The 25,000-nt window shown below is 30.8% G+C and overlaps 1 protein-coding gene across 2 annotated transcripts in view; it reads right to left on the bottom strand.

Annotated features, from left to right (window-relative positions):
- LOC145296723 (protein DD3-3-like) overlaps window positions 1-25,000 on the bottom strand; it is an 80,932-nt gene that overhangs the window by 51,310 nt on the left and 4,622 nt on the right. For both annotated transcript variants that reach the window (XM_080142738.1, XM_080142728.1), the window contains exons 2-5: window positions 13,268-13,448; window positions 9,608-9,688; window positions 5,812-5,956; window positions 2,360-2,515 (exon numbers count right to left, since the gene is read on the bottom strand). In XM_080142738.1, coding sequence (XP_079998864.1) covers window positions 2,360-2,515; window positions 5,812-5,956; window positions 9,608-9,688; window positions 13,268-13,420 — 535 coding nt within the window. In that variant the 5' untranslated portion in view covers window positions 13,421-13,448. The remainder of the gene's footprint in view (window positions 1-2,359; window positions 2,516-5,811; window positions 5,957-9,607; window positions 9,689-13,267; window positions 13,449-25,000) is intronic.

The following is a 25,000-nucleotide window of genomic DNA, read 5'->3' as shown; positions in this document are numbered from 1 at the left end:
AAACGCTGGTATTTTTTTTTTTTTAATCAGCATAGCCTCGGATGTATAATAATTAAAATTTAAAGAAAAAGATTCATAATTTAGGGGTCAAATGGCAATTTCCCTCAGTTAATGTTATCAATGATACACAATGATTACACAATCATTTAATGTTATCATGTAGTCTGTTTTGTAGGCACTAACAAAAGGGAAGTAACTCTGATTTGTTTTTTAAAGAGCCATTTCCCTTATGCCAACTTAAGTTATGCGTGTGTATAAGTCCAGAGAGTGGAATGAGCTCAGAAAGGGATTAAAGGTATGTTACACTTTTACTCTGGGCAATGCCAGGTAGCCATGCTAGTTAGTGTGTGTGTCTATATATATATATATATATATATATATATATAGATATATATATATTTTTTTTTCTCACTGGTTTTCCAACTGAAACCAATTTCCCTCTTTCCTCATTCGATTCTTAGCTTTTAATTTATCATTCTGACGTTTCCTCTTAGAGGGTCAGACGATAAGGCCTTAAGGAAATTTTAACAATTCCACCTGCCCGTTTTCTTTTTTTTTTTTGTTGTTTCTTTGATCTTTTTATTTAAATTAAATTATGTTTCCTCTGAAATTTCTCCTTCCATTTTGCTGTACCAAGAATTTACTTATATATATATATATATATATATATATATATATATATATATATATATATATATATATATACATTATAGGGAAACAAATGAATAGTATGGATACGGATTGCTGCCCTTGCATCATTTTCAAGTAGGTTATAGTCTCACTCCCCAAACATATTGTACAATTAGCAAATTTTCTTTGAAAACGGACAACGGTTAACATTGTGGTGTTATTGCAATATAATCTCCAAAATGTATTTTGATCCCCACGATTATGCCCATTTTATTGATGAAACCAGTTGGTCATGTTTCTGCAGTTTTGGTGGTGATGCAGCAGACATCTTTCTCTCTCTGTCATTGGAGACTTCTCATCGATAATAGCTCTCATAAACGTTATTAATACAGAAACATCACAAATAATTAAAAATCAATTTGGAGTTTTGGAAGACAATCATCATGCCAGGTTTGGTCATGATCGGTCAAGCTGTAGGAGAGTTTGATATTTGATTGGTTTGGGCTGTAGCAGAGTTGTGTGCACACACACACACACACACACACGAGCGTTATTATTTTATATATATATATATATATATATATATATATATATATATATATATATAGAGAGAGAGAGAGAGAGATACAAGGTGCCTTCAATAAGTTTCCAGATTTTTTTTTTGTACAGGCATTTAAAATTATTGCAGGCACTTGAAAATTCAATATGTTATTGCTATACATCTTATGAGATGACTGACCAATTTTTATGATTTCAGATTCAAATGAACAGCTACAGCAGAAACTGGATTACACCCTACTAAAGTTTGATTGTCACAGCTGGTGAATTTCAAAAATGCAATCTGGACGTGAGGACGCTTTAGAAGAACGATATGATATATGATTTTAAGCTTGGGAAAAATGGCACAGAAACGGATGGAATGCCTCAGACTGCTTTTTGGACCATCTTGCATGAATCGAGTATCAGTTTTTGAGTGGCATTAAAAATTCAATGAAGGCATGGAGTCTGTGAAGGATGAGTAGAGGTGTGTGAGAAGTAAGGAAGTCATAACACCAGAGTTGATTGGCCAAATAAAGAATTTCATGGATAAGAACTGTCGTATGTCTATACAGACAAAAAGTGCACAGTTTGATATCAGTGTGGGAACTGTACACACAATTATTCACAAGCAACTGAAGATGCAGAAGATTTGCGTGAATGCACCAGTCCACAATTCCATCCTTGTCACAGACTATTTGATTAAGATGGGCATCAAAACAGTTCCTCACCCTCTCTATAGTCCAGACCTTTGCTACCTGTGACTTTTGGTTATTTCCTAAACTCAAGGGAAACCTTAGAGGCTGTCATTTTGAGGCAATTGAGGTGATGAAAGAAGCTGTGTCAAGGGTCACTGACATGCTCACACAAGATGACTTCCATAGAGGCCTCCAGAAGTTGTCAGAAAATTACAACAAGTGCATTGCAGCCGGTGGAGATTATTTCAAAGGGGACTAGTGTTTCATGTGTGTACTATCAATAAAAGTGCTCAAATGAACAAAGTTTTGAAATTTATTTAAGGCATCTCGTATATTATAATTTACATTTATGGCTTTTGGAGAATAATAGATAGTTCATTAGTCACCTAGGCCAAAAGCCACTCAAGGATAAGTGCTAGTGAGATTTTCAATTTGATAATAGAATAGTATTATGACAGGACTGTTTTTTAAAACATAACAAAATATATAAATACTTGGATTATTTTCTCGGTTTACACATCGTTTGTACCATTCCCAGTTTTCGTGAAGTCCACGGTCGCTTTGAGCTTGTGATTTTTCTGCTTTTGGATCGTATGGCTGGGACTGAGTAGTAACACCGTCTCGGAATCTGTCGGTTTCCCTTACAGTTTCTGCGAAAATAAAATACATACATGTATATTTATTGATTTCCGAAAACAATTTTTCCACAAACATTAAAAATAACAGCACTAAATCCCTTGCAAAAACAAAACAAACAAGCCGAACATGCAGGGTCTACCTCCACGAGTGAAAAAATTCAAAAAGTGGTTATTGCGAAAAGTGCGAACAAACAAATGGATGAACAATTTGAGGGAAATTTTATCCCTATAATGGCCCCGGGGGGGGGGGACAACCAAAGTTATCTTGGAAAATCCGTTCTGACGTTAAAACAAAACTAAGAGCAATAAATTTGAGTTTTTTGTGTTTTGATATTCATATTAACCCCACCCCTTTTTTTTCTATTTATTTAAAAAGAAAATACAACTTTGTTATATATGTGTTATGGAATTGCAGTCACTAGCTAATTTTCATATTCTTTTGAACATTCATTTTAATTAATTAATTATTCTTTTTTGTTGTTGGTTTTCTAATGGGACGATCATCTTTAGTTAACTATTACGTGTAATTATATTCATGCCCATATTCTACATGATTTATACTTAGATAATATTTGTGTAAAAAGCTTATACTAAACACAAAACTCTTTTCATATATATTTATTTATGTATATATATTTTTGTTTAAAAAATTTTGCCTACCAAACTCCTCCTTCAGTTTTTGGTCTGCAGGCATGAAACTTCATATATAAGGTATTTAAATTTATGCGAAACTTTATATTTGGGTTTTAGCCCGGGAAAATTGGTACAAAAGTGTGGCAATTTATAAAAAAAGAAATTTACCATTGGGTTTAATATAATCTAATAATAAATACGAAATCTGCATTAATCAAAATATCATATTTAAGCATATTTTACGACCGGGCAATACCGGGTGCTCTACTAGTATATATATATATATATATATATATATATATATATATATTCATTCTTTCTTCCTCACCACCGACTATATATAAACATGAATGTATATACTTATTGATTTTGTCACTTGTTTTCATCTTTCTTCTTCAACACTCTTTATCTGTGCCTAAACCTAATCGTAGATTCCATGAACAAAGTTTCTTTCTTAAAACTGCACGCCTGTGGAACTCTCTTTTGCCTGCTTTCCAGCTGACTATAATATGGTCGTCTTCAAGTCCAATGTAAACAAGTTCTTGATGAGCCGTTCCCCCTTAAGTAATCCAATTTACCAAATTTCCACTACTAACAATTATTACGACATTGTCCCATTGACCATTGTACGCTCATTGATCCTTATCCTCGAGTTGATCCGGGCCTTGATAAGTCGTGACTCCTTTGTAAAAAAAAACAAAAAAAAAACACCAACTACATTCCATCCCTCGCATTGTGATAGCCTTCTAAATCTCTTCTAAATACCTATCCCACACAATGCTTCAAGCAAACTACATCTCATTTTTATATATATTTCGCAGGTCATTTGAAAGCAGAATGCATATGGCTTGTGGAACAAAGAAGGAATTAAAAAAAAAAAGATGAAATGAATGACTAGGAACGACAATTTTTTTTTTTTTATCATAATATACATTACATGTCCTGCTCTAAAAACAAAAATATGTAAAATGCAATAAAAATATATAGCAAAAACATTAAAGAAAGAAATTAAAATTTATTTTGTCAGATTTCACCTTCACGAATAAATATCACAGATAAGCAATCACTACAGGGCAAGGGATGCCTTATTCTATTTTTTCTATTCATATTGAAAACAATTTTTTTCTTTTTGTTGCTGTTGCTTTGGTCATGTCTGCAAGAAATGTGATGTAGTGGATGAAATAATTGGTAAAAAATTCATTTGTAAGTTACACTCTTCTCAAGGTTGAAGTTGGGCGGCACTAAAATTACAATTGCGAATTACTTAGGACGTCTACCAACTCATTGCTGACAGATCAAGACTATGTTACCCTCATGGATTAAATAAAGGGTTCCACTCGAAATTCTATGTAGATTCATGAGTTCGACAGAATGATTATCGAGTTCGACAAGATACACCTGAAGAAGGTCGGAGATTACATCAACCGAAACATTGTGAAAATAACACTCAAGATAGGAACAATAGTTTGAAGAATTCAAATAATACAAATAACCCTTCGTATTTTTTTCTTTAAAACGAATAAGAAATGTTTGATAAATTTCTATACATGGTTAAAAATTAGGTGAAGTAGAATTTTTCAAGTAGAAGTCGTAAGAGCTACGTGTCTCTGTAGTGACTTCATACTCATGGGAAGCCGCTAAGTATTACGTTCAAACTCCTCAGCCTTATATTCACAGGCAATATGAATTAGAACAAATACAATGAGGACATTGCTAAGGCTGCTGCAAAGAAGGTGGGCTTTCTCTGCCGTGTTACAATATTACTGAGTATCCTATATCTTTACAAAGCCACCATTCGCTCATGCATGGAGTACTGTTGTAACATCTGGTTTGGTGCATCTGCCCACTAGTCCATCACTCTTAGACAGGATCAAAAACCGAGTCTCCAAACTAATAGGTCTCGTATTATCAACTAAACTCCAACCCTGTCTCATCGTTGAAATGATACATCCCTCTATCTGTTTTACGAGTATTTTAATGCAATGTGCTCCAACGAACTTGAAGCACTTGTACATAAATACTCCTGACTAACCTGACCAGAAGCAAAATCCCACCCCTACATTGTTCAGATCCCTAGATGCTGGGAAGCTTTCTACTCTAATAGTTTCTTCCTTCGAACAGTAGAACTTTGGAATCCTCTCCTGAGCCCCTGCTTCCCTGACTGCACTGACATGCAAAAGTTCAAATGTAACGTAAACAAACATCTCACTGTTCAACTCCTTTATGCATGTACATGTGGAATATGGATGCTCGTATATCAGAATAACGAGGACCATCTAATCATCCTAGAGAGATGACGATTAAGACGCGCTGAATTGTGAAGCAAAGGTTGCGGAATCCCTAATTACTCCTCTCCCGAGTCAGCACTGCTTGATTCCATTGTCAAAATAAAGTGTTGGAAAACTGGAAACGATGCCAAAGTAAGCAGAGAGCACATACAGCACCTGTTATTCCCAAATGGTCACCCATTTTAATACTGAACAGGTTCAATGATGCTTAACTCTGGTGATTTAACGGGAACTGGTGTGTCAATGTGATTATACTGTTTTACTAGTATGTACTTGTATGCTATGAAGAAAAAATAAAAGCGCCAAAAGAGTTTTCAAACCGGGAACAGTTTTCTTACACAAACGTTAAGACTTTTGAAGTTTGTGTTGGGGAGGGAATATACTTACTATCATTTGGTTGACACATATACTGTATGACTACATTACAGTTAAGTTTTGGGTTTTGTCTGCCAGCACCGCACCCATGTTGATGCGTCCATTCAATACTCATAATTGAGACATCAGTGGCATTAGGTCCACTCTGGAAATATTTCTGTAAATCAAAAAAATAAAACAATTATTGCAAGAACTAGTCATGGATGGCGTAAATTCTGGAAATTTCTGTCATTACTAACCAGCAGAAAGTTATAACGATCAACCAAGGGAAGAGTCTAGCGGGCGCATGTACACACAGTGTGGTGATATATGAAAGTGAAACCTTGCCAGAGAGGATTGAAGACATGCGTTGCATGGAGAGAAATGATGTGAGAATGATACGATGGACGTGTAATGTGAGTCTTAAAGACGGGCTTAGATCTGATGACCTCAGAAGAAGATTAATGTGCATTTCTCGTGGTTAACGGTAGCCAAATGGATTAGGTCCTTTCCAATGAAGCCAGAGATGGCTTCTGTCGCCAGGTTCGAATCTATCGACTGGTGTTAATCATGACACCCTGCACTGATGATTCCCGAAAGTGTCTGTAGGTATTTGATAATTATTATAGCAAAATAATTATATGTGTGTGTGTGTGTGTGTGTGTGTGCGTGTGCGTGTGTGTGTTCATATATATATATATACTTAAGAATAATGTAATGCAATAAACCTACTGGTATGCAAATCCAGTGATTATCGGTCTTACAAAATATTATTGGATGTAATGTTTTATAAAGACAATCCCGGCTAAATGAAAATTGCTCAATATATCAGATAGAGCAAATGGATCATAATTTAGTAATTTAAATTTCATGATTTGAAACGGTTTACATTGTTACCTTATGCCTTGGAAGAATTACAATACGCATTGGATCCTTTTACCTCCCTGCTACCAAAAACTCTCACTTCAGGATTTACCATATAATTTGGGTCTGAAGTTCAATATCCTTTTCATTTTGCATCAGTATCTAATTTCTCTTATTCTATGATGTAAAAATTAAAAAAAAAACTTTTAATTATAATTATCTATGTTTATCACATTTAGCAAATTAGGTGCAAACCATTTATAAGATTTGCTAATATTTTTGCCTCTGAGGAAATGAATAAACATCGAAAACTCATGGGTTAAGGAAATATACTTATTAAAATGTATTCTTTGTTTTGCATATAATAAAAATTCTAGATTTGAAATTTAACCGTTTTAAATCATAAAATTTAAATTACTAAATTATGATATATATATATATACACACACATATACACACACATATATATATGTATATATTTATGTATGCATGTATATATATATGTGTATGTATGTATGCATATATATATATATATATATATTTCTCCCTCTCTCTCTCTATATATATATATATATATATATATATATATGTATATATATATATATATATATATATATATGTATATATATTAGACACCGCCAAAAATGGCTGAAAAATCAAGTTGTTGTTTTTTAAAACGAATTACATTTATTAAAATCCATTATTTCTGAGTAACTTTTTTTTCCAGAAAGATAAAACCCTGAATTTTATCATATAGAAAACAGAATAATGTAAAACTTTTTCTACTATTTTTAATTAAATTTTAAATGTTAAATTTTCCCAAAAAGTTAACAATTGACATTTTTTGTCTTGCACAAAAAACGTACATAAATATTTTTTAAAAAAGGTTTTTGAAATAATTAATTTATTTATTTGTTGTCTAACTAAGATTTAGGATGATTTTCTATGAGAATATGCAAAAATATTATAATATAAGTACCTGGATTTCAAATAATTCCACTTATTCATATAGGCAACCAATTACTTCGCGTCGATCTAGAGTCTAGATCGACACTGTTTACGTTTGTATTCGATAAAAAGCAAACTATGGAAGTCCAAACAGGCCAAAAAAACTTATTTTTCAGTAACGAAAATTTCAATGTATTATTAACGCTGAGGTTGGCCAGTACCAGATGGGTGACCATTTGTATGAGTTTGGTTTTTAATGTGTATGTGTGTGGGGGCCAGGCTCCCCAAAATGGGGGAGGGGCAATTTAAATCAGAATAAAAAAGAAATTATTTCAGCGCGTTTGGTCCACCGTAGTCGAAAGGAGGCAAACGTTTTCAAATGGGATCGAAAAAATGATGCTATTTTTAACACAAAGGGCACAATATTTATCGAATTTTTTTTTGTATCGATTCTTCAAAGCATGCCCTGTTTAATAATGGTCATACATTATTCGGCTCGCTAAAAAAAAATTGTTAATTTATTTATCAAAGATTTTAAAATGGCTTTTTTCGTATAAATATTAAAAAAATTTTTTTTGTTTTGCTTAACTTAAATTAATTATTTTACTTAACATATTCACCGAATTTCACACTTCAAAACTCAAAAGCGGGATAATTAAACACAATCGAAGTTCTGATATTCAGACGTCAAAATAAGGTATGCAAACAATTTTTTTTTTAATCTATATTTCTGTCCCTTACAACAACACAATATGTTGTGTTCAGTTTCAGATGATTATTTTAAGCATATTTGTACCACCTCAAAACAAGGGGGGGTTGTAAGTAAAATAAAATATATATATAAATATCATTTATGAAAAATAAGTACACTGTTATAAAGTTCATTCTTCTCTTAATAATCGCTGAAAATTTCGTATTGATCGGATAATTACCTGATTTTTGGTAGAATTTTAAGAAGACGGTCCGTCAAAAAGTACTTACCTGCCCCCCCCCCCAGTTTTGGCAGTGCCTAATATATATATATATATATATATATATATATATATAATTGTGTATTGATTTAAAATGCATGTAAATCAAGTGTGAGAAAGAAGGATTCGTGTAAGATTTGTCAAAACATTTATTCAAGATTGGCACAAGGCCAATCAATCGGTTCTTTTCTTTTGCCCATCAAAGCATGTATGCTTCTTGTCAGAAGGTTACACAGAGAGAATGGACACATGTCAGCTATAAGTAACATTTAATCGATCAGAAACCAAATAGACGAAAATGTTATTTGCAATAATCATTTCGAATGTCCGATGTCAAAGAAAAATTTTATGTAAATTCGTCAAACAGTCAAAATGGCTTACAGTTTCTTGTTGGGGGAGGGAATATACTTACTATCAAATTTAATAAGCTTGCAGTGGTTAATAAGCGTACAGTGGTTAATAAGCGTACAGTGGTCAATGGGACAATGTCGTAATAATTGTTAGTAGTGGAAATTTGGTAAAGATAATTCAACTTAAGGAATATTAGTTCGTATAACTATTGCTTACAACGTATAGCTCTATTTAATAGCTATTAAATATATTGAGCTATTTTTTTTTTTATTTGTAAGTTAAAATAAAAATTTGTATAGATAGTTCCAAGTTGGAATTTAATTATATACTACGAGGTTGCCCGGAATTGCCTAGTCATAAAATACGCTTAAATATGATATTTTAATTCATGCAGATTTTGTCTTTATTATTATAGAGTCATTTCTCTATTGATTACTGGACCTAATATATAGTAGTGATTTTAATTAATTATATTTGGACAAATGACTTTTCCGTTTCATTAGGTTTATTTTATTTAATTTATTATATGTGAAAAAAAAAACATTTAATTGTGTAAACATTAATGCACTAGCTTTTCTGTTTAATTTAAACTTCCATTAATTTTATTTTTCATCTATTTAATTTATTTTGATTTATTATACTAAAAAAATTTCAAAGAGGGTAGATGGGAATTAATGCGAAAACCATTGACGTACCATCTGATACTGCTTATTGGCATCCAGTCCAGCTGGTGTACTTGTCGCATCGCCGACATTATATCCACCATTATTGTTATTCTGAAACAGAAAAAAAAAACGGAAAGTATTTAATTTTTTTTTTTTATGGAAATCGCTCCAGACAAGACGTGAAGCTACTTAATGTAAGGAGCTAACAAGAATGATGATTATTGCAAAGACACGAGATACCTATCGAACTTAGTCTTGAAATAACCAAGAATAAACATAGGGAGGAAAACAGTCAGGAGGAAGAGAGTTCTACAAGTCTGCAGTTCTTGGAAATAAGCTACTAGAATAGGACGCTGTATGAAAATGAGGTATAAAAACAGATGAAGACCACTAAATCAACGAGTCAAACGAGCTGGAACAAAAGAGGTTTAGTGTTACTGTTCGGATACTTTTGGCCAAGATCAAAGTGTAGTATCTGTTCCAGCAGATACTGCAAACAAAGACCCTATGTGGGAGCGATCCCACAGATAAGACCTTGGTCAATTTAGGGGCAACCCTAAACACCAATTGTCACCATCCAGCTCCCCTACTCCTCGGGAAGTTGGTCCCCATTTCCCCTTCACTTCTCACATTAAAAATCGACCTTGTGCCTAATTTGCTCGGTGGGGGAGCAAATAAATACCATCTGTTCTTCAGATGCTACATTTCCATTTCTTGTTCTCTTTCAGTGGATGAGCAGTCCTTCACAAATGAGACAATTTTTTTTATTTTTGTACCTTTTCTCCACGTTAAAACACGACCCTGGTGTCTAACTCTGTCCCGTGAGGAGGCATAGTAAATAGGTACTTGGTGGTTTATATGTTGGGGATATAACTCACTTCTATTCAGTGGTGCCAATTTTGTGATTTTCCTCCTAGATTTGTTTAGAATCTAGTTAATAAAATTTGAGGTACTTGTACAGTTTAATCAAAACAGTAAAAAAATAAAAATATCGTAAAAAGGTTATATTGTACGTATCCGTTTTGGCCTGAAGATCACTGAAAAAAATTTTTTTCACTTAATTTGACCGAGTAGTTTTTTTTTTGTTGTTATTTTTTTTTTTTTTTACAGCGGAAAAACACGTTTTATGAGAGCGCGTTGAAGTCAGCCATCTTGGAATTTTTTAACACGCCACGGGGAGATAACTCAATGTAAAGTGCCGACACTCCCTTCCCATCTTTAATTCTAGCTTTTCTTCCTAAAAATTGAACCTTTTGCTCGGTATCATAAAAAATCGTTTTTTCGCTATAAAAAACAAAAACTACTTGATGAAATTAAGTGAATTTTTTTTCGGAGAACTTCTTTCCATAACGGATACGTACAAGGTAAGCTTTTTTTTTTTTCGATATTTTCATTTTTTTAATGTCTTGATTAAACTGTTCAAGTACCAAATTTGAATCTAGCGGTTAGCGTTTTATTTGTTTTTATTTTTTGTAAAATCTAGATATTTCGTTTTCCACCCACACAACCGCAATTTCTAATTTCAGTTGATCTACTATGTACCTTCATTTTCTCTCCAATCATAATATCATATTATCATATTAAATATGAGATACTTTCTTTAGCTATCTTCCATGCTATAGAACAGTAATAGTTATATATTTCAATAAAAAATTCAATATTTTTAAATATCCCCAGTATCTCCCGACCCTATAAACCTTAATCCACCACGACTTTATAAATCTTTTGCTAAACTTTGCATTTCTTTATTAATCAAACGCAAAACACGACCACGAATTACATCCCTAGTATTATTTATTGCAGAGTAGTAGTAGTTGTATATTTCTATAAAAAAAATTCAATATTTTCAAATATCCCTGGTATCCCCCGACCATATAAACACTAATTCACCACGACTTTAGAAATCTTTTGCTAAAAATACACCTTTCGATTAGTTAGGCACACAACTATTCATGAATTATGCCCCCTTTAACCCCCCCCCTATTTAAATCAAATACAAGTAGCACTAAGGTAACGAGACCAATTTAAATAGTATTAAAATTAAAAATATGATGTACATAACCGTGAAGGAAAGAAAATAATTATAAAATAGAAAGCATGAAATATTATGTATATTTGTAATATCGTTATGTAGAGTACGAAAAATTAAAATCTTGTCTTTTTCTGGGAATTTTTTTTTCTTCGGATTTAGCTATCTGGTTTTGAAAATCTCAATTGGCAACAATGCCTCCATCTTAATTGTAAAGAAAAACAAATAAGAACTGGCAGGTATTAACAGCACACATTTTATTTTTCAGCAGGGTGTTTTCCCTTTGGCAGATCATTGTTAAGGTAGATTTTTCTTCATTAATTGAAGTATGGTTTGATCCGGTGCAGTTCTAGGAGGCTTTGCCTTCTCTCCTTAAGAATGGTTTAGTTTATAGCTAATCACCAAACGTTGTGGCTAAACAAATAGCAATAATACCACGACCACCATTCTGGATACAGACTTAAGGAACAGGGGAAATCTTCAAATAAGTCAAACTTGCGTGAAATTATTTATCAAAGTCATTCTTAACATGTGGAGGGGACATTTGTAAAAACTCAATTTGGCTTAAAATGATTTTCTTTATAAAAGAAAAAAGAAACTACTTGATTAAATTACGTGAGTTTTGCAATATGATATTTTCTTTTCATCGCGGTTATGTACATCATACAGATTCTTCTTTATTTTTTGTTTTTTTAATATAGGGGAGAATTCTGGACAAGAACCCGTGAAGTTATAGCTCTTATTTATTTAAAGATAGATCTCCATAACTGTACAAAATACTGTTAGAAACCTACCGAATATCTATCAGCCTATGTTACAGCAACATATATTGAGTAAGTTTCTAACAGTATTTTGTATAGTTTCTTAGTTTTTACTCATTTTACGTATTCAACACAAAGTCCGTCGCCATTTGCATTTTTCAAATACATCGGTAAACACTGCATGTTTTTCGAGCCAAATAAACACTTTACATTAAATAAAAGCACTAAAAACTTATCAAGTTATGTAGAAAAGTTACTTATCTTGCCTTTGATTACACTTATTTGTTATATATTTGTTTTTTGACAACTTTTTCGAATCTATGTTTATAGTAATACAACCCCCAAATTTCTATTTATTCATTAAAAATAAATAAATTTTATACAAATGTTCAAAATAAGTTTTTTTGATAGCACAAGAAGGGTTAATAATAACTTTCAGAGATTATTTATGACAAAATTCTGTGATAAAACTTATGAAAAACATAAGTATATTCTTTCAGAAAGACATAATTTATAGAAATGTAAATAATAAAAATATCTCGTTAGTTTGAGTTTTTTTACGTTAAAATGTTAAAACAAAAAAATATTTATAGAAATGTAAAAACATAAAGTTTGAAGAAGTGCTAAAACTAAAATAATTTTTTAAAATAAATTATTTCCATGTGGTTTCGTATTTCGTTCCATGTTTAGTGACTTCCGTTCCGCTCCATATTTAGGTAAACCGAGTCTACTTCCGGCGTCTTAACTTTGAGTACTGGATTTTTGGATTTAACCTATATTCGGTTGTTAGCTATACTGCATGATTACCATGAGCGAGTTTTGTCTAATTTCCGAAGTTTCGGCTTTAAAAGTTTACGCCGCTATTGATAAAGATTACTCAGACACAACCTTTGCATTTACCTGTGAATCAAAAATTCGGTTATTATTTTTCCGGGTTTTACTGTTCTCATTCAGTCGGTTGTTGCTTCCGCGAGGATTATGCATATAAATATCACCATTGACATAGATAAATGCCAGGATGAGGCACAGGCTCGTCGGAAGTGCCTTCCTCATTGTCGGTTTTCGTACGGTCGAGATCAAACTACAAAATGAAAAAATATTTTTAGAGGCGAGAAAAAAAGGTGCTTGTTAAGATAGAGTCGACATATCGACTTTTTTTTTTTAATATGTCGTTTTAAGCAAAAACAATATTATGTACTTAATTATCATGTTGAAAATAGTAATATGTCCAAAAGTTAGGGAAATTCATCGAATAGAAAGCTATTTATAGTGAGGAAATTTTGGGTGCGTCACCAAAATCCGCTTTTCATAGTAACAAAAAGGAAAGAAAAAAAAAAGGGGAAAAAGCATTTATGGCAAATTTCTCGGAAAGAGTAACTAGAGGAAATGAGCAAAAGAAATACAGACCCGAATAAGTTTAAAATAATCCAAGTTTATTAAAATAAAACGTTATCGATTGCCTTTATTTCCCAAGGCTGGGATTAAAAAAAAACCCTTAAGAAACATTTAAAATACATATAAAAGAAATACAAAAAAAGGCGTCAATCCTTACTTGCAAGAAAGGCTGAAAGAAAGAACATATAAAAAACGGAAAACAGTCCTTGTTTTGAATTCAGTCCTTTTAACAAAATGTTCAGTCTTTCTTTGACAAAATGTTCTTTATTTTTCTTTTCCGAAAGGACAAACAAAAAGTTTCTTTGACCTAAAATGGGAGAAAGAAGTAATTTCCTTTGTTAAGGCTCTTGTGCCTTTTAATTCAAAGGGGAGAGAAGACCATAAAGCCGCTTTGCTAGGCTTTATGAGGGGTAAATTCTTGAATTATGGAAGATTTGAAGGTTGAAAATCTTTCAAAAGAGGGGATTTCTTTTCTAGGGGCGATATTCTGCTCGTCTCGTCGGTGAAATTAAATTTTGTTCTTCTTAGAAAAGAACTCCTCAACACACAGTAGTTTCCTTCGTTAGTCCTTTGAGAATAATAATTTACCAGTTGTAAGACTCGATTGTCTTTTAATAAGCGGTATTAATCTTCCCGTCGTAAGACCTTGTTGTCTTATAATGACTGAGAATAAAACAACGTTAATAGTTTAGTTCTAAACAAACGTCTTTCTCCAAAGGAGGAGAGAAAAAAACCCGTGGAATTTAACGTCAAGAATCCTTTCTGATCTGACGGAGCCGAATAGTGTCCTTCTTCTAGGCCGGCTGGATTCGAACTGACGAAAAAGGGCAAAAGGCCCATTGTCGTCCTCCTCCCCCTTCCAGAGGGTAGGAGAGGGGCTGGCTGCTAGAAAGCGAACTATACCTAAGCTGCTGATGATGATGATAATAGAAGTGACCTGCCGGTCAATGAATGCGTTCCTTGACCCAAATGCGGAGATGTTGAATGGGTATAAATAAAAAAATAAATAAAAATTATTTCTCTATTAAAAATTTCCACAATAGTTAAAAAGTAAATTTTGCGGAAAGTTGGGTAAAATAGTAATTTTCTTAGATGTTAGTAAGTAGACGATGAAGAGTTTGTACACAGGGGACATAAACGAACGCAAACTTTAGATTACATTCTAATGGCGACCAATATTTTTTAGCCTTATAGCGATAGAAATTTTTTTTTACTTAAAACACAATAGCAGTTGAATTTTCGTAAGTTTTTTTAATATATTACTGTTTTCGACATGATAATTAGGTATGTAATATTGTTTTTGATTTTTTTAAAAATCGATATGTCGATTGTATCTTAATAAAGACAAAAATAAAATAAAAAATAAAAACTTTAACTGTGACGATGGTTTAGTAATTAACGATACTATGCCAATGTTGGGCATATTGCTGTCGCATAATTAAATCAATTAACCTGAAACAACAAAAAAAAAATACTTCACAAGCATAAATTATGTATACTAAGTAGACAAACCCCAAGTATAAATAAAGATATTTATTAACACTTTGACAAATGCAATATGAGCAAGTAACACAACATATTAGATCATAATAACTAGTGATGGGACGATTCCAATATTTTCCCCGATTCCGATACAATTACCAATTCCGTACTAAATTCACGATTCCGATACAATTACCGATACCGATTCCGATTCTTTATAAATCTATAAATATTTAAAATAAAGTTGTTATTTTTATCCGATTACCGTAAAGAAAAACACGTGTTCAGTGTGCAGATATTTTGCTCAAACGTGAAAATATACTTGTACGGTGGGGTGATGTATAGATTTTAGTTTGACTGTTAGTTTAAAATAAATAAATATTTAGTATTTTATTATTACTACCAGCCACAGAAGATTTTGTTTCAAGCAAAATCAATAAAAAAAAAAAGAGAGAGAATAAAAGGAATCGTTTTAGCATCGGAAAATAAATACAAATTTTACCGATTCTGATACCTAAAAAAAGTTCCGATTTTTTCGATTCCCGATTCCCATTCCGTTTCCAATTAATCGTCCCAACTCTAATAATAACTTACCCGCTGGGTGGAGACCTCTATCATTGATAGGATGGATGGGTTCCGCCAATGTAAGGGTTGCATCTAACATGGAGGATAAGTGTGTTCTACCCTGTGAGGTTGCATGCTTTCTCTCATGTGGGTTTTGACCCACCGTAGAAAGTGTTTTCTTGAATCCCCTCGTCAACTATCTGCTTTCAAGCCAAAAAGAAACCATTTACCGGTGTATCTACAACCGGCGTTGTTTCCCGAATTCCACATACACCAAGTTCGAATCACAGAAACACTTTCACTTGGAAGCCTTGAAACCTCCACGTGGTCTCTGATATCCTTCTAGAAATAATTCTTAATAGAAAGATATCGGGCAAACGAATGCCAACAAATTACCACGAATGATACTCAACAAGCACACAGCGACAGCAACAAAAACAGATTCTAGAACTAGAATCTCAGGGGGTAGGAGAAAAAACGCTGGTGACTCGATATTACCAAACACTTTCCGTAGACGCCGAACATTTCGTGGGGGTGATCTGCAAAGTCGTATGCAATTGCTGTGGGAAAAGGTTGCGGTAGTTATGACATTAATTTTCGACACCCATAACAAAAAATACAAGTAAAAACTAGTAACATCAAATTAATTTATCATAATTCTTACTCTATATTGAAGGAGAATCAAGGTTTAAATCGCACATAAACATTATTTATTTAATACGGAATAAACCCTGCAAATTTTGAGTTGAAAATTTGGGTTGAAAATGACAAAACTTAAAAAAATGACAAAAAATAACAATGGCGACATTTTTTTTTTTTAAATAAATACAAGAAAAACGGCCAAATTAAGCATTCAAATTATAGGGGAAAAAGTCAATATATATACATTATATAGGGAAAAAATCAATATATATACATTATATCGGGAAAAAGTCAATATATATACATTATATAGGGAAAAAGTCAATATATATACATTATATAGGGAAAAAGTCAATATATATATACATTATATAGGGAAAAAGTCAATATATATACATTATATAGGAAAAAAGCCAATATATATACATTATATAGGGAAAAAGTCAATATATATACATTATATAGGGAAAAAGCCAATATATATACATTATATAGGGAAAAAGTCAATATATATACATTATATAGGGAAAAAGCCAATATATATACATTATATAGGGGAAAAAAGTCAATATATATACATTATAGAGGGAAAAAGTCAATATATATACATTATAGAGGGAAAAAGTCAGTATATATACATTATATAGGGGAAAAGTCAATATATATATATATACATTATATAGGGGAAATAGTCAATATATATGCATTATATCTTGTTAAAGTTTTGGTTTAATTATTACTCAAGTGAAATATAACACTAAAAGTCTTACCTTTGGCTTGAAATATTATGAAAAAGACATAGTGTGTATCTAAAAATCATATCGCATTTAAGCAGACAACACCTAAAACAATTAACTTCCGGTTCTTATGGACGGCCCTAAGTAACACATTTTCTTTGTTGATAACAATTTATTAATTTTCACTATCCTAAAACTAAACATTATTAAAATTTTAATTAAATTTTTAATTAACTTTATCGGAAACTTATTTTCAATTCAAAATTTTTGTATGGAATTATAAAACTAAAAGTCACGTTTTTATTTAATGTTAACAAATTGTAAAATCTGCCGTGCACAACGAAATTTAATTAACTCTGAACTCATAATTGTTTCAGTTATTTGGTTTAGAAATTATATTTTTGTGCTAACAATGGAAAAAGCAAGTAATATAGAGTACGCGGCGATTTTTATTAGTGAGATACGGAGATGAACAAATTGGTCTACCATAGAAAAAAATACGTTCGATTTCTAAATATATTTTTTACTTGATCATTGACGAAAAACGACATCGATTAAATGTGTGTGTGTGTTTTTTTTAATTGTTAACAGTAAGATTGTCTGTTTATTCATTATAAGTTTTAAGAGCCAATCTTCACATTTTTTTTTCATGGATTCTGAAAAATTCAAATAAGAAATTATTTCGAAAATATCTTGAAATTTCACAGGCGAAAATTTTAAAATATAAATAATACATAATCATTTTTTTTTTTCGTAAAATTTCAATAATTTTAATATATTTTCCAACTTCTTTTTCTTTTTCGAAAAATCGAGAAAAATCGTATAAATCGCCAACGATTGTGGCCTAAAATTATCTTTTTTCATTATTTCACCTAAAAAAAAATAATACTTCAGATAAGATCGCGTTGAGAGAAGGTGGCTTAAAAAATAAATTAAGTCTGTAAAAAAATTAACAAAATTAATCAATTATTTGATTTTCAGAGAATTTAAAAACTCGCATTGTTTATGTCAAAATACGTAGAAATAACATTGGGTTCTATTTTTCTTGTTTTTTTAGCTTTTCGGGGAATTTTTTGAAAATTCACCAGTTTTACGTAGAGTCAAAAAAAAAATTGAAAATTTTTATAATCTTTCTTTTTGAGAATACATCAAAAATTACAATGAATCAATTTTATTTTTCCAAATTTTTACTGTTATTATTTGCTAATAGGGAGGTTCGAAAATTCCACCTTTATTGGTGTCATACCTAGGTTGCGCATAATATAACCATTAGATGGAGCTGGGCAGGAAAGAACAAATCATCTTGAGAAGCCTACACAGTGGCCATCACTCGGACTTGTTTTAAAAATATATGTATTACACGAATAAATAAATAAATAAATAAATAAATAAATAGGTACTAGTTAATAAATCAAATTGTTTAAATTTGCCTTGACGTTGGCTGGCCAAAATCAATGGGGCAGTGCACATCATCTGTTGAAAATGCGGCTTAGGTGAGGAGATAGCGGAGCATGCCATGTACGATTGCCCTCGCATACATTGACCTTTGGGCCCCGCCCTCAGATACTCTATCAACTAACCCCTTGCTGGCGCTGACGACGTGGTATATAGCGACGCAAATTCCGGACCTTCCCGCCGTATCACAGCCTGACCTTTCAAATTCCGACTAACTTCATAAACCGTGTCCATTTTATTCCCTCACTCATTTTCGAATTCCTCTAATTATATCTGAATTCTCCTCCTCCTCCACCACCCCAACAACAACAACAAATAAAAATACTAAGATAATGAATTTTTATGGGAAATGCTCGTCTGAGTTCCAATCTCTGGTCCCCTCCTTTTGCCAATCTTTCACGAAAAACACCCGTCTCGCTGAAACAACTGTCAGTAATTTCCCCCACTCTTTATATGTGCCGAACTCAAAACGTAGATTCCACGAGCAAAGCTTCTTTCTTAGAAGTGCGCGCCTGTGGAACTCTCTTCCGTTTGCCTGTTTCCCACCTGACTACAACTTGGATGTATTCAAGTCCAACATAAACAAATTCCTGATAAACCGCCCCCTTAAGTAAGACACTTTATCAGATCTCCATTACTAACGATTACTACGATATTGTCCCATTGATTACTGTACACGCAATTACCCTTATCCCCGAGTGGCCTCCGGGCCTTGATAAGTGGTGATATCCATATATATATATATATATATATATATATATATATATATATATATATATATATATATATATATATAATTCAAGGATATTTATTAAAACTAGCGGGATCTGTGAAAATTTCACAGTAGTTTCTTTCATATGTAACATATTGCTGCTGGACATTCTGTGGACGTTCAACGTGAATGGAGACCTCGCGATATTATTGTAGCCCTTTTGTTAAATCTGTAAAATTATTTATCTAAGAAATCTGTCTAATGTAGTATCAGAATATATCTGCTTATTACGGTTTATCTCCAATATCTTTATAGGAATCCGTGACACATTTCCATTGTATGGACACTTGGTGCAAACGAAAACCCCACGATATCAGTATACCATTTTTACGCAGAACAGATACTACCCTTGATTCCTAGCCAGAAAACCAAGAAGGTATATTTTAGTTTCACGTACGGCTCAAAAGCGACATCATTTTATTTTCATTGAATGTTTTTTATTTTTTGCATTGGTTTTCGGTGATCGGGAAATCCTATTTATTAAAAAAGAGAATAGAAGGTGATAACATGATACGAACATTAAATTAGCGTATCTATATACTAATAATATGTCTATATACTAATAATATGTCTATATACTAATAATATATCTATATACTAATAATATATCTATATACTAATAATATATCCATATACTAATATATCCATATACTAATATATCTATATACTAATAATATATCTATATACTAATAATATATCCATATACTAATATATCTATATACTAATAATATATCTATATACTAATAATATATCTATATACTAATAATATATCTATATACTAATAATATATCCATATACTAATAATATATCTATATACTAATAATATATCTATATACTAATAATATATCTATATACTAATAATATATCTATATACTAATAATATATCTATATACTAATAATATATCTATATACTAATAATTTATCTATATACTAATAATATATCTATATACTAATAATTTATCTATATACTAATAATATATCCATATACTAATAATATATCTATATACTAATAATATATCTATATACTAATAATTGATCTATATACTAATAATATATCTATATACTAATAATATATCTATATACTAATAATATATCCATATACTAATAATATATCTATATACTAATAATATATCTATATACTAATAATATATCTATATACTAATAATATATCTATATACTAATAATATATCTATATACTAATAATATATCTATATACTAATAATTGATCTATATACTAATAATATATCTATATACTAATAATTTATCTATATACTAATAATATATCTATATACTAATAATTTATCTATATACTAATAATTTATCTATATACTAATAATATATCCATATTCTAATAATATATCTATATACTAATAATATATCCATATAATAATAATATATCTATGTACTAATAATATATCTATATACTAATAATATATCCATATACTAATAATATATCTATATACTAATAATATATCCATATACTAATAATATATCTATATACTAATAATATATCTATATACTAATAATATATCTATATACTAATAATATATCCATATACTAATAATATATCTATATACTAATAATTTATCTATATACTAATAATATATCCATATACTAATAATATATCCATATACTAATAATTTATCTATATACTAATAATATATCTATATACTAATAATATATCCATATACTAATAGTATATCTATATACTAATAATATATCCATATACTAATAATATATCCATATACTAATAATATATCTATATACTAATAATATATCTATATACTAATAATATATCCATATACTAATAATATATCCATATACTAATAATATATCCATATACTAATAATATATCTATATACTAATAATATATCTATATACTAATAATATATCCATATACTAATAATATATCCATATACTAATAATTTATCTATATACTAATAATATATCTATATACTAATAATTTATCCATATACTAATAGTATATCTATATACTAATAATATATCCATATACTAATAATATATCCATATACTAATAGTATATCCATATACTAATAGTATATCTATATACTAATAATATATCCATATACTAATAATATATCCATATACTAATAATATATCTATATACTAATAATATATCTATATACTAATAATATATCCATATACTAATAATATATCCATAGACTAATAATATATCTATATACTAATAATATATCTATATATTAATAATATATATATACTAATAATATATCCATATACTAATAATATATCTATATACTAAGAATATATCTATATACTAATAATATATCTATATACTGATTTGATGTCCGTAGTATGTGATCACCTTCTATCCTCCTTTTTAATAAACAGGATCTGCCGATCAAATAATTTATGATCTGGAAAATGTGACACACGTACGTACGTTAAAGGTACTACTGCATTAATATATAAACTAGCGAGGCCTGTGGAAATTCCACGGGAACTGATTCATATGTAATATATTTATGTTGGCATTCTGTAGATATCCAGCGTAAACGGAAACGCACTGATATTATTGTAACTATTTTGTTAAAACTGCAAAAGTATTTATCCAAGCTAGCAGGGACGCCCGGCGTAGCTAGGCCGTAAATTACGCTTAAATATGATATTTTAATTCTTGCAGATTTTGTATATAGTATTATAGAGTTTATGTTTTATCGTTTATATATTATAAAGTTGTGATTTCAAAAATGCAAAATGTATCTATATGACTTGGGTTCATCAGCTTGAATTGAAACTGAATCTCAAACTATATATATATATATATATATATATATATATATATATATATATATATATATATATATATATATATATATATAACTTTAGTTCCTTCAGCTATAATCAAAACAGAAGCCAAAACTTATGAAGAATTTTTGATAAAATTATTTATAAAGAATAGATTACTAAGGTGCCATCAGCTAAAATCGAAACCGAAACCAAGACTTATGAGGAATTCTTGATAAAATTATTTATATAAAAAATAAATGACTTATGTACCATAAACTATAATCGAAACCGAAACCAAAATTATGAAGAATTCTAAATAAAATTATTTATAAAAACTTTAAGGACTTGAGTGTCATCAGCTATAATCGAAACTGAAACCAAAACTTATAAAAAATTCTTGGTAAAATTATTTATTACAGAAATGAAAGTACATAACAATTAAACGACCCGGATGTAAACGTGACGCAGAAAATAACACATGCTTTATCGTATTAATATATAGATAATTCAAAGGTTGTTTATTTAAATGAACCGTCGACAGTAATTGTGTCTGCGCATGCTGAATTGTGCATGCGAGAGAGTCGGGGTTCATATTACATGCGCATGAGTTCATACTCGTGATAATAAAAAAAAGATGACATTAATCTCGGCTGATACCACACAAAATAGCCGTGAACGGTTAAGGGGAATGGAAAAATCGAGGAAAGACAACACTAAACAGACCTCCACTGGAAGAGTACAAAGGGCACTAAGACCTTTGGCAGACTTATTGCTACCCAAATTCGAGAAAAGACGAATTGTTATTGCCATCGAGAAACCAATGTTAAACGGCTTTTGCGATAACGCCAAATGATTTGCAATGGAGAAGCGTAGAGTCCTGGAAATCATGAGATACTTGTCACGCTACAATAAGTACCACCTGTTATTAATTGTGAGTGATCACTGATGATGACTTGTGTAAGAACTCCTAGTGAGTACACAAAATAAATAAATAAAAATTAAACATTAAAAATAAATAATTGAAAATAATTTAAAAAAAAAACAACCCAACTGAAACTGCAAGACATCTCATCTTACATATATTACGTGAGAATAAATACATAAATAATTAAAAATAACGAATAAATAAATGAAAAATAAATAAATAAAATTTTTTTAAAAAATGATATATACAAAAGGCATCAGTTTCGGTTGATACCATACAAAATAGCTGTGAAGGGTCAAGGAGGATGGAAAGAAGGGCCGAGAGAGAAGAACACTAGTTAGACCTTCACTAAAAGAGGTAAAGAGTGCAAAGAGGACTGGGACATTGGAGAAGCTTATTGTCACCCAAATCTCAGTGATGATCAATAGTCGCTGCCAGCGGCTGTTGCGAGAATGCAAAATCATCTGCAAAGGTTATCAAAAGAAGTAAAATGTACTGAAGATGTGAGGAGAGTTATTGTCACTCAGACTCCAGGGAACACCACCACTTACTATTAACGAATAATCTCTGATGGTGACCTGTTTGAGAACTTCTAGTAAGTACAAATATAATAATAATGATAATAATAAAAATTAAATAATAATAATAATGATAATAATAATAATAATAATAATAATAATGATAATAATAATAATAATGATAATAATAATGATAATTATAAAAAATACTACTACTACTACTTCTAATAATAATAATACCCCCCCCCCCCCCAAAAAAAAAAAAATGTAGTCTCAGCATAGACAGCCACCACACCAAATAGTTGTGAAGGATCAACAAGAATGAAAAGACCGAGGAGGGAAAGCACAAACTAGACCTCCACTGAATGAGTGCAAATAAGGTTTGTTGCCACCCAAATTCCAGTGAAAGCCAATGATCGTTACCAACGAGAAGTCAATGGCAAGCGGTTATTGCAATAACGCAAATTCATTTGCGAAGTGTATCAAAAGAGATGGAGAGTATTAAAAATCTTGGGAGATTTGTTGTCACCCAGACTCCAGGGAATACCATAGGTTACTATAACTTAGTAGTCCCTGATGATGACCTATGTTAGAACCTCTACTGAGTACAAAATAAATAAATAAAATACAATACATATGAAATAAGATTATTAATCAAATAACAACGCAATATTATGTAAAATAAACAAATATTTATTTTTAAAAAATATTTATTTATTATAAAAAAACAAATATTTATTTGTTTATTTTACATAATATTGATGTGCACTGATTTGGTTTATAAACTTTATTTTATAGGTATTTTATTTTAGTGTAATATATGCTTTTTGGAACAAGCTGTCAGATCGGATTAAAAAAAAAAAACGGCCAGCATAAAACATTTGAAGACGAAATGAGATTAATGAAAAAAAAGGCATTTATTGGGAACTATCTGAGGAAATATTTATCAGAAATTAATCTGTATATTGATCCAATAAAACAGTGCTGGTGATTTAAATATTTGTTTGCTCATGCGCAACTAGAAACACGCGATCGGTTGACAAAACGGAATAGGCAGAATATACATTACTAAGGCGGTAGTTTTTAATAAAATTAATACTATTTATTTCTCTCCCACAGCGAGAAATGTGACACCAGGGCCGGAAAGTGGGATTTAAAAGTCAGCGTCCCACCCCCCATCTAGGAGGAGGCCACTGTGACCTGCAAAATAAAAAGTAACTCGACAGCCCCGTGGGCATTCCCCGGTAAGGGCGCCTCAGGTGATTAGCAATAAACTTTCTCAAAGAGAGAAGGCAAAGTCTGGGAGGGTGGATCTTCGAAGTGCGCAGGATCCAAACAAGTCATTGCCAGGATTAAAAAAAAAAAAAAAAAAAA

The sequence above is a fragment of the Euprymna scolopes genome, chromosome 2, assembly GCF_053919585.1.
Source record: "Euprymna scolopes isolate OS-2025 chromosome 2, ASM5391958v1, whole genome shotgun sequence".
NCBI classification, from domain to species: domain Eukaryota; kingdom Metazoa; phylum Mollusca; class Cephalopoda; order Sepiida; family Sepiolidae; genus Euprymna; species Euprymna scolopes.
The sequence above is the reverse complement of the archived record's forward strand: the minus strand, read 5'-3'. Positions and strand labels throughout refer to the sequence as shown.